This window comes from Tachypleus tridentatus, chromosome 5, assembly GCF_004210375.1.
Source record: "Tachypleus tridentatus isolate NWPU-2018 chromosome 5, ASM421037v1, whole genome shotgun sequence".
In the NCBI taxonomy this organism is placed as follows: domain Eukaryota; kingdom Metazoa; phylum Arthropoda; class Merostomata; order Xiphosura; family Limulidae; genus Tachypleus; species Tachypleus tridentatus.
The window spans coordinates 45,822,515-45,835,027 of record NC_134829.1 but is presented as its reverse complement, the minus strand read 5'-3'; the positions used below and the strand labels follow the sequence as shown (position 1 = coordinate 45,835,027).

At 34.1% G+C, this 12,513-nt stretch overlaps 1 protein-coding gene across 1 annotated transcript in view; it reads right to left on the bottom strand.

Moving 5' to 3' along the window:
* Positions 1–3,338: 3,338 nt before the first annotated feature.
* LOC143251073 (uncharacterized) overlaps positions 3,339–12,513 on the bottom strand; it is a 257,132-nt gene continuing 247,957 nt past the window's right edge. Inside the window, exons 17-20 of the mRNA XM_076502426.1 lie at positions 11,051–11,136; positions 7,593–7,737; positions 7,213–7,310; positions 3,339–4,799 (exon numbers count right to left, since the gene is read on the bottom strand). Of these exons, the coding sequence (XP_076358541.1) occupies positions 4,686–4,799; positions 7,213–7,310; positions 7,593–7,737; positions 11,051–11,136 (443 nt within the window). The 3' untranslated portion in view covers positions 3,339–4,685. The remainder of the gene's footprint in view (positions 4,800–7,212; positions 7,311–7,592; positions 7,738–11,050; positions 11,137–12,513) is intronic.

Below are 12,513 nucleotides of genomic sequence, written 5' to 3'. Positions count from 1 at the left end.
ATGACACGTGCAACATTACAGAATTAGCTCTACTCACAACACATTTGTTCACACTCGTTTGGTGCGTTCAATCCATTTCGTGATCATTCTGACGCACACAGTGTGAAAAAAACAACGTTTGATTTGAGACTGAAAGAAACATTCTATCACACCAACTAAAATATATCATGGGTAAGAAAAAATTAACAAAGAAAACAAGGTGCACACTTGTAGAAACTGTAAGACTTCCCACCAGAACAACTGACACAATCATAATTGTAACGAAGACGAATTGGAAAATATTGCAAAAAACTATGAAATGAAAATATTCAGTGAGTTCATAGCCTTAATGTCTTAATTAATATTGAAAGTAATGTTTCTAACGTATCTTTAACCAGTGGTGTAGTATTTTTAAAATAAAATGTATGCGAGTCTCACTTGTGTTTACGTATCTCTCTCTGGTCACAGTTATTTGTTAACAATATTCTACCGAAACTTAAAATCAACATGTAGAAAGAAACAAAAACGTGAAATAGTGAATCATAAAAATCTCTTATGTACTTTTGTTATTTCTTCGTACTTTCTTCTGAGTTATGAGTCTGAAGAGAAATCATATAATGTGGCATATAAAGGAACGCAAACAAATCGAAGATGGTAGACCAAGGGAAACTAGAGTTACTTTCAGTTGATAAACAGAGGGGGAGAGTGGACTATGTCTGTGTATTTAGTTAAACAGAGGGGGAAAGTGTGCTATGTCTGTGTATTTAAATAAACAGAGGGGGGGGTGCTATGAGTGTGCTATGTCTGTGTATTTAAATAAACAGAGGGGGAGAATGTGCTATGTCTGTGTATTTAGTTAAACAGAGGGGAAAGTGTGCTATGTCTGTGTATTTAATTAAACAGAGGGGAGAGTGTGCTATGTCTGTGTATTTAAATAAACAGAGGGGGAGAGTGTGCTATGTCTGTGTATTTAAATAAACAGAGGGGGAGAGTGTGCTATGTCTGTGTATTTAAATAAACAGAGGGGAGAGTGTGCTATGTCTGTGTATTTAATTAAACAGAGGGGGAGAGTGTGCTATGTCTGTGTATTTAAATAAACAGAGGGGGAGAGTGTGCTATGTCTGTGTATTTAATTAAACAGAGGGGAGAGTGTGCTATGTCTGTGTATTTAATTAAACAGAGGGGGAGAGTGTGCTATGTCTGTGTATTTAATTAAACAGAGGGGAGAGTGTGCTATGTCTGTGTATTTAATTAAACAGAGGGGGAGAGTGTGCTATGTCTGTGTATTTAATTAAACAGAGGGGGAGAGTGTGCTATGTCTGTGTATTTAAATAAACTGGTAACGGAGGACAAACAAAAAGAGATTTAAGACAGACGCACGTTATGTTGGTTGAGAGAAGAGCTGAGTATGAGAATGTTGAAAAAAACCGACAAAGAAACGTTAAAAGACAGGTTAGTAACGACATAAAGGCGAAGACAAAAGACCGGGAGCGTGAAATGAAAAATGGGAAGTTTGTTTGTTTTTGAATTTCGCGCAAAGCTAAACGAGGGCTATTTAAGCTAGTCGTCCCTAATTTAGCAGTGTAAGACTAGAGGGAAGGCAGCTAGTCATCACCACCCATCGCCAACTCTTGGGCTACTCTTTTATCAACGAATAGTGGGATTGACCGACACATTATAACGCCCCCACGGCTGAAAGAGCTAGCATGTTTGGCGCGACGGGGTGCGAACCCGTGACCCTCAGATTACGAGTCGCACTCCTTAACACGCTTGGCCATGCCGGGCCCAAGGGGGAAGTGACCACAACAAAGATAAATGATTGAGGATATTTATGAGTGGCGCTTAAGAGACGTAACAATGAGTTACACGCATAGAAAAACGAAAAACAAAGATGAACGAGAAATAATAACATAACTAATTGGTGGTGAGAATATAGGAAGAAAAGAATATTGTAAAAATAATAGAAAACCTAAAAGAGGATTAACGAGAGAAAGTGAGAAAAAAACAACCTGAAAGAGGATTAACGAGAGAAAGCAACCTGAAAGAGGATTAACAAGAGAAAAGCAACCTGAAAAAAAGCAACCTGCAAAGAAAGAGGATTAACGAGAGAAAGTGATAAAAAAAGCAACCTAAAGAGGATTAACAAGCAACCTGAAAGAGGATTAACAAAAGAAAGTGACAAAAAAGCAACCTGAAAGAGGATTAACGAGAGAAAGTGAGAAAAAAGCAACCTGAAAGAGGATTAACGAGAGAAAGTGAGAAAAAAGCAACCTGAAAGAGGATTAACGAGAGAAAGTGAGAAAAAAGCAATCTGAAAGAGGATTAACAAGAGAAAGTGACAAAAAGGCAACCTGAAAGAGGATTAACAAGAGAAAGTGACAAAAAGGCAACCTGAAGAGGATTAACGAAGAAAGTAACAAAAAAGCAACCTGAAAGAGGATTAACGAGAGAAAGTGACAAAAAAGCAACCTGAAAGAGGATTAACGAGAGAAAGTAAAAAAAGCAACCTGAAAGAGGATTAACGAGAGAAAGTGAAAAAAGCAACCTGAAAGAGGATTAACAAGAGAAAGTGACAAAAAGGCAACCTGAAAGAGGATTAACAAGAGAAAGTGACAAAAAAGCAACCTGAAAGAGGATTAACGAGAGAAAGTAACAAAAAAGCAACCTGAAAGAGGATTAACAAGAGAAAGTAACAAAAAAGCAACCTGAAAGAGGATTAACGAGAGAAAGTAACAAAAAAGCAACCTGAAAGAGGATTAACAAGAGAAAGTGACAAAAAGGCAACCTGAAAGAGAATTAACGAGAGAAAGTAACAAAAAAGCAACCTGAAAGAGGATTAACGAGAGAAAGTAACAAAAAAGCAACCTGAAAGAGGATTAACGAGAGAAAGTGATAAAAAAGCAACCTGAAAGAGGATTAACAAGAGAAAGTAACAAAAAAGCAACCTGAAAGAGGATTAACGAGAGAAAGTAACAAAAAAGCAACCTGAAAGAGGATTAACAAGAGAAAGTAACAAAAAAGCAACCTGAAAGAGGATTAACAAGAGAAAGTAACAAAAAAGCAACCTGAAAGAGGATTAACGAGAGAAAGTAACAAAAGAGCAACCTGAAAGAGGATTAACAAGAGAAAGTGACAAAAAGGCAACCTGAAAGAGGATTAACGAGAGAAAGTAACAAAAAAGCAACCTGAAAGAGGATTAACAAGAGAAAGTGACAAAAAAGCAACCTGAAAGAGGATTAACGAGAGAAAGTGACAAAAAAGCAACCTGAAAGAGGATTAACGAGAGAAAGTGACAAAAAAGCAACCTGAAAGAGGATTAACGAGAGAAAGTAACAAAAAAGCAACCTGAAAGAGGGTTAACGAGAGAAAGTAACAAAAAAGCAACCTGAAAGAGGATTAACGAGAGAAAGTAACAAAAAAGCAACCTGAAAGAGGATTAACGAGAGAAAGTAACAAAAAAGCAACCTGAAAGAGGATTAACAAGAGAAAGTAACAAAAAAGCAACCTGAAAGAGGATTAATGGGAGAAACTGACAAAAAAGGCAACCTGAAAGAGGATTAACGAGAGAAAGTGAGAAAAAAGCAACCTGAAAGAGGATTAACGAGAGAAAGTGACAAAAAAGCAACCTGAAAGAGGATTAACAAGAGAAAGTAACAAAAAAGCAACCTGAAAGAGGATTAACGGGAGAAAGTGACAAAAAAGCAACCTGAAAGAGGATTAACAAGAGAAAGTGAAAAAAAAGCAACCTGAAAGACGATTAACGAGAGAAAGAGATAAAAAAGCAACCTGAAAGAGGATTAATGGGAGAAACTGACAAAAAAGCAACCTGAAAGAGGATTAACGGGAGAAAGTGAGAAAAAAGCAACCTGAAAGAGGATTAACGGGAGAAAGTGAGAAAAAAGCAACCTGAAAGAGGATTAACGGGAAAAAGTGACAAAAAAGCAACCTTAGGAAATGCGTAAATAACATTCTTAGAAAACGAGATATTCACTACAAGAGAAATAATATTGTGATTGTCTGATTTGTCTTGGCACTTGGTGGTCACCCTACCAGAATCTATCAAGTTCGCAATTTTTATCAATGTAAAAAAAATACGTGCAGAACTAGGAAGGACCATCAGATACACATAGTCACATACACCGTATTACTGGTCAAGTTTCTTTTTTGGTACATTAAATTTTAGCCTGGTTAGTCTTAGTAAGACAAACGTTACATGTCTCTGTCCATACTCAACTCACTAGAAAACTAATGGATTTCTGTATAAGTATTTTTGTTGTTGTTACAATAGAGCAAACGTGTATATTTCATATCCCATAGAAATGTTTCAGGAAGCCTTTATGCTCTCTTTGCCGTATAATATGATGACATTATTTTGTTATCTTGAACAAATTACGTACTATTCAACCAAAGTATTTTTTGGGGTTTGTTCACCAACTAAGAATAGGAAAAACTCCATTATCTTCTTTGTTGCGTCAAAAGCATCAATGGTGAATTGATGAAGAACATCCAACTATCCAGGACTGGCTTCTCCTTAATGCTGGTTTACCAATAACACCGACTTCTCAATTTTGTTCATCTGTTGACATCTCTTAAAAGTTTTTAATTTATGTTCTATTTATATAGTAAATTGACACAATATTTAACACCGCAGAGTCTTCAAAATAAGCGCTTCTTTTCACTTTTGCCACTTTATATATTATATGAATTTACACAGAGGAACTGGCGTTATTTGGATTATCTCGGTTACTTCGAAATACTGTATTCTGCAACGTTCTTTTCCACTTATCTATCGTATCTTTCAACTTGCTTAACCACGTGGCCTAGAAGAAAGAAGATCACAGTTACAAATACAGTTTTGTTATTTAAAAACACTCACCTTTCTACATCACACACACCTGTTCGAAATTTGAACGAATTTTGGAGAAGTTGGGTGAAATTGAACGACATGCGCCTACATAAATATATAATCACAACTACATAAAAGCTACGAATGTCTTCCTGAGCTGGTTTAGACAAGAAATAAACAAGTAAAATAGGTTTTTCTAAAATATCTGTTAAGAGACGCAATAATGATGGGTGCATTTCTTTGTTTCTAGGGTAAAACCACGTTGAGTTAACTGACGCACCTCTTGCGGGGAGTCGCGTTTTAGCGTTTTCTTTCTGAGAAAACACTTTGAGATCCTAGGGGGGGGCCATGTTCGAAACAGTGTTCATGCCACAGGCTGCTAGCCAACGGAACTTAACTTATTACTCGTGCTTAGTTATCACGAGAGGGGGAGGCTAACGTATTTCCTGTCGAGTACAGTTCCCTTGGATACACATTAAAATAACTGACGGTGAAGTGAAAGCTTGATCAGTACACTGAGGTTTCTGTGAACAGTGAAGGAGGGTGTTAATTGACAATGTTAATTTAAATAAACAAAGCTGAAGTTGGAAACTTAATTGAACAGCTAGTAGTTTAGGGAATAAATATTGAGTTATAAACTTTGTTTGCTTGTAACTGACCACAAGCCTATAGAATGGCCTATCTGTACTCTGTCCACCACGCGTATCGAAACACAGTTGTTAGCGTTCTACATCCACAGACATACCGCTGCAAAACTGGGGGCTCAAACCTTTGACCTCCAACTATTAATTTAAACAATGATGAAAGAAATTCACAATACGAGAGAAAGGTACTGGTCCTCATGAAATATTTCACAGAAAGAAAATATATTCGTGCAGATTCAACGTTAAACCATGAAAAGCCAACTTAAAGAAAATAACTGACGTATATATTTTGAAATAGTTGGCAGAGCAGAGAGATCCCTTTGTGTAACTTTATGTTTAACAATCATCTGTTCCATTTAAGGAAATACATTCATTGACTAACGCCATCTACCAATCCTTAAATGAAGAAAAATACTTTGATAAACAAATATAATTTTATTTGCCTTTTTATAATTCAGAAGAATCAAAAGGAAAACTTTTTATAGTATTGCTTGTTACTTTTAAAACTAGAATTGTGCTTTTTGGGCGTCTTTGAGACGTTTGTGTTTAGCTGAAATATATAGAATTCGAGGAGAAACTAGAAATACAATTGTTTATTAGTGTTTTAGAGTTTGCGTACTTTTCAAACTAAGATAGTTTCAGGATGAACCTTTCTTCTGATTTTTCATAATTTCTTTTGTCACATACAAATATTCATTCTTGTTAACATCTTCCTGGTGGCTGTAATAAGTTTATTAATATCTGCAATTTTGATTGGTTGTCAATGTACACCGATCAGAGTCATATGTGTTCTTCTCACGTATCCCGTTTGTTGTTGACTTCACACAACCGAACTTTATTTCAGATAGTAAAATGCTAGTTCTAGACCGCCACCAGTCTAAATATCAATATGTTTTACATTGGAAATTTTATTAGTCAAATATATTAGCGCTGACAGTGGCACCTGTAGGTTACTTTTCAAACAAGATACAAGGTTGGTATAAATATTCTCCCTTACCATTCAACAATCTAAAATAATTTATACACCAGTAATGACTTCTGATGAAAAGAAAAATAGTAAAAACGTTATGTAAATATATGTAGTTCCACTGTTATGATTTATGATAATATTTGAGACTAAACTACAATAACAAATCGTACACAAATAAAATAATGATACATTAAAATTAACTGAGAATATTCATTACGTTAATATAACATACCTTACAATTAATACAAACAAGTGAGTTTCGATATCTTACGTAAAAAACTGGGAATGCTGTCTCACAATACTCCACCTCTATTCTGAGAAATTCAATAAACCTTATAAAAACATAAGGTACTAAATAATTAAGTTGGGAATGAAAACGGCGCATAAAACAAATTATAAATGTAACTAAATCAGCTACATTAATAATAATTTAAAGTATTAGGTTGCCAACGTTCACGTGGTTCAGAAAATTTAATTTGCTGTCTTATAAAATCGTCTGGAAGAAGCTATAACTCTGTTTATGGGCAACAGGTGTCGCTTCATATCGATTTGGCTAAGCTGGTTGAGGTAGCCATTTATCTGAGAAATTTACCGTAATTTATAAATTCTATAATCGATATATATTATTATTTTAGAGTTAGAAGAACCCGTTATTCGATTACTTGGACAATAATAATCGTTAAAAACTATCTGAATAAAAAAGATAAAGCGCCCACAAAAGAGGTAAAAAAAATAAACACTGCGCGTGTTTTTTTAAAATTATTTTTGCTTACCTTAACGCTCTCATTGGAAGCCTGAAACGTGTGCACTGCAACAACCTGCTGGAATCGATTGAGAAGGACTAGAACGAAGGCTTGCTTTAGATTATTAGCTGAAAGTAAGTTAAGTAGAGAGACAATGTAACCAAATGAGATGGTACACTCCACTGATTTCTAAATGTACAATATTGCATTAAACCTCATAATAAACAGTAACGTACGAAAGCGTGTTTCTTAAAAGTAACTCTTTTTATCCAAAGAAAACTAATAAAAATATTATACAAAAAAAAAGTTAGGGTAAATTCTACAATTATTTTTTCTTCAAAAGTGTTAAACTAAAAGAAGAATCCGGTATACTGTATAACTGTTCTTTAACGTCGGTGTTTTCTACTCACCTGCGCCATCTTGAGGACTGACATCATGGATAAAAAATCTATCGAGTGATAAAGGTTGCTTGTGCACGACGTATTTGAAACCGCCTTCTTGTGAGGTTGAACCTCTGCTGCACGAACTTGCCCAATTCTCTGTTATCGATGACTTCTGGTGTATGCAAAATGGAAACTTTGCTTTGCACTTATGTCAATGATTAAACAACGATACGTTGTTCTATTTTGTTTGGTACATATTATGAGGGGACAAAGTCTCTTGGTTAAAACAGGGCTTATAGAGTGATTATTAATATCTTCATCAGGACAGAGCTTACGAGCTTATAAATACAATCCACTTCCTTTGTCTTTATCATTTATGACTTTATCTTTGATCAAAAACAACAACAAAAACTTAACGGCCTGCCACTGAATAATTCATAGCTAGTGTCTTTAAACATTTATAATTTATTTAAATAACAGATATTAACAATCCACTTAAGATCTAATATCTTTCTTAATATACGGATATCTGTTTCGCATCCTCTTACCAACACAGAATTTAATATCCCAGTTGTAGGCCTACTTCTTACCAACATAAGGCTTAGTGTCAAGTCACGATTTTGTTTCTTTACCTCCACAACGTTCAATGTCAAACTTTATATCCTGTTCTTTAACAGATAAGAGTTTAGTGTCCCAGTTTCTTTACCGACTCAGTGTTAAGTGTTTCATTTATAACTTTATTTTTTAACAGACATAGATATTAAAGTTTCATTTGTAATGCTGCTTGTTTATCAGTGTAAAATTTAGTGCCCTAGTTATAAACTTATTACAAGGTTTTGGCGTATCTTTTTACCATTATAACAGTATAGTGTCTAATTGTGATCTTATGTTTTCACCAACATAGAACTTTCTGGTCTATAAAATTGTACTAATGCTCATAGGAATAGCACACAATGTTGTCAGTTGATTTTCATAGGTATTCCAAATAGAATGCTCATTGAAACCTGTAAGTTATACAATAATTCAGAATGAAGTGATCCTATGATATCTAGCGAAAGTATATTTCATTCGTTTCTGGCAGAAATGTTAAGAAACAAAGATCCTGAAAAAAAAAATTATGGATTTCCTGAAACCTGCAAACTTTCCTCAGTTTTTGTCCACCAAACACTTTAGTTTTCCCAATAATTCTTCTTCTACTTTTGTCTAACAACCCCCTTTTTTCTCAAACTGATAATTTATTGGCATACTCTAACAATCCCCTTTTTTCTCAAACTGATAATTTATTGGCATACTCTAACAATCCCCTTTTTTCTCAAACTGATAATTTATTGGCATACTCTAACAACTCCCTTTTTTCTCAAACTGATAATTTATTGGCATACTCTAACAACCCCCTTTTTTCTCAAACTGATAATTTATTGGCATACTCTAACAATCCCCTTTTTTCTCAAACTGATAATTTATTGGCATACTCTAACAACCCCCTTTTTTCTCAAACTGATAATTTATTAACATACTCTAACAATCCCCTTTTTTCTCAAACTGATAATTTATTGGCATACTCTAACAACCCCCTTTTTTCTCAAACTGATAATTTATTGGCATACTCTAACAACCCCCTTTTTTCTCAAACTGATAATTTATTGGCATACTCTAACAACCCCCTTTTTTCTCAAACTGATAATTTATTGGCATACTCTAACAATCCCTTTTTCTCAAACTGATAATTTATTGGCATACTCTAACAACCCCCTTTTTTCTCAAACTGATAATTTATTGGCATACTCTAACAACCCCCTTTTTTCTCAAACTGATAATTTATTGGCATACTCTAACAACCCCCTTTTTTCTCAAACTGATAATTTATTGGCATACTCTAACAACCCCCTTTTTTCTCAAACTGATAATTTATTGGCATACTCTAACAACCCCCTTTTTTCTCAAACTGATAATTTATTGGCATACTCTAACAATCCCCTTTTTTCTCAAACTAATAATTTATTGGCATACTATAACAACCCCCTTTTTTCTCAAACTGATAATTTATTGGCATACTCTAACAACCCCCTTTTTTCTCAAACTGATAATTTATTGGCATACTCTAACAACCCCCTTTTTTCTCAAACTGATAATTTATTGGCATACTCTAACAACCCCCTTTTTTCTCAAACTGATAATTTATTGGCATACTCTAACAACCCCCTTTTTTCTCAAACTGATAATTTATTGGCATACTCTAACAATCCCCTTTTTTCTCAAACTAATAATTTATTGGCATACTATAACAACCCCCTTTTTTCTCAAACTGATAATTTATTGGCATACTCTAACAACCCCTTTTTTCAAACTGATAATTTATTGGCATACTCTAACAACCCCTTTTTCTCAAACTGATAATTTATTGGCATACTCTAACAACCCTTTTTCTCAAACTGATAATTTATTGGCATACTCTAACAACCCCTTTTTTCTCAAACTGATAATTTATTGGCATACTCTAACAATCCTTTTTTTCAAACTGATAATTTATTGGCATACTCTAACAATCCTTTTTCTCAAACTGATAATTTATTGGCATACTCTAACAACCCCTTTTTCTCAAACTGATAATTTATTGGCATACTCTAACAACCCCTTTTTTCTCAAACTGATAATTTATTGGCATACTCTAACAACCCCCTTTTTTCTCAAACTGATAATTTATTGGCATACTCTAACAACCCCCTTTTTTCTCAAACTGATAATTTATTGGCATACTCTAACAACCCCCTTTTTTCTCAAACTGATAATTTATTGGCATACTATAACAACCCCTTTTTCTCAAACTGATAATTTATTGGCATACTCTAACAACCCCCTTTTTTCTCAAACTGATAATTTATTGGCATACTCTAACAACCCCCTTTTTTCTCAAACTGATAATTTATTGGCATACTCTAACAACCCCCTTTTTTCTCAAACTGATAATTTATTGGCATACTCTAACAATCCCCTTTTTTCTCAAACTAATAATTTATTGGCATACTATAACAACCCCTTTTTCTGAAACTGATAATTTATCTGTGCTCTGCCCACCACGGGTATCGAAAGCTGCTTTTTAGCATTGTAAGTCCACAGACATACTGCTGAGCTACTGGGGACAATTCAAAAGAAAGGTTGTTACATTATACTAGAGAGAATTAGTTGGAAAACTAAAGTGTTTAGTGAATAATGATTGAAAAAGGTTTAGCTGGATATCATAGAATCAATTCATTCTAAACTCTTACACAATGTAAAGATTTCAATCAACATTATAGTTGGAACATCTATGAAAACTCAGTTGAGAACTTTATGTGCTGTTCATATATATATTAGTATAACTTTATAGAACAGAAAGTTCTTATGATGGTTTGTCTTCTAGCTTGATTATTATGCACATAAAAACAGAAAGATAGATTATTATTTAAGCACAAATACTTCTGTTCTTATCCAGCATGAAAGTTTACCTTTTTATGAAGACCTTTCTTTCTTCTGGTTATTAAAAGCATGTCGTCAAATAAAACCACATACATCTCTGTTGGTTTTCCACTATCTGAAAATAATAAAACCACATATATTTCTGTTGGTTTTCCACTATCTGAATAAAACAATACCACACGTGTTTGTTGGTTTTCCACTACTTCAATGTAACAAGACCACACATACATTTGTTGGTTTTCCACTATTTCAATGTAACAAGACCACACATACATTTGTTGGTTTTCCATTATCTCAATGTAAAAAGACCACATATACATTTGTTGGTTTTCCACTATCTGATTGTAACAAGACCACACACATATTTGTTGGTTTTCCACTATTTCAATGTAACAAGACCACACACATATTTATTGGTTCTCCATTATTTCAATCCAACAAGACCGCATAAATCTCTGTTAGTCATAAGTGTAAGAGAAAGAGGGAACAATAATATTTTGAACAAAAATCACCCAAAATATTTGGGCAAACGCTCCATACACATCTATGAGTTTTATATTTGCAAAAATATATTTTCATATTTCAGAAAACATAGTACCTACAAGTGGCATTTTCATTTGCACCTCAGTAACCCCTTAGCACCATAAGGAATGCATTAGAACCACTTTTCAAATAACTTTAAACCTTACAGTACATGATTGTGAGATTTATTATCAGCAGAACTCACTCATTCAACTATTTGTAATATTATTAAGCTATATATTGGTATATATGTATTAGTGTTTCTTTTATGTTTGACAGTATTTTATATAATACTACATACATACTGACAGTTGCCATACATAAAACATATGAAGTATTTCAATACATTTAGCTCCTAATTTGGATTGATAACTTGAGACACCATCAGGCAAAACTTGCTTGTCCCCCTCCAATCAAAATTAAGCCATTACATCTACACTCTTGGTTTTCTTACAACCCAAAAGTAACAAAACCACACACATCTCTGTTGGTTCACCACTATCTGACAGTAACTATATGACATACAACTCTGTTGGTTCTCAAATATCTGACAGTAACTATATGACATACAACTCTGTTGGTTCACCACTATCTGACAGTAACTAGATCACATACAACTCTGTTGGTTCACCACTATCTGACAGTAACTAGATCACATACAAGTCTGTTGGTCCACCACTATCTGACAGTAACTAGATCACATACAACTCTGTTGGTTCACCACTATCTGACAGTAACTAGATCACATACAACTCTGTTGGTTCACCACTATCTCAGTAACTATATGGCATACAACTCTGTTGGTTCACCACTATCTGACAGTAACTAGATCACATACAACTCTGAAAATAAAATTATTTTTAACTCAGTTTCACTCAATGTTGAAATATAAATTGTAGTCTGCTTATTGAGAAACTGCACACTTTCAGTCCACTTGACGTTGATGTAGGCTTAATACTGTTATCGATAA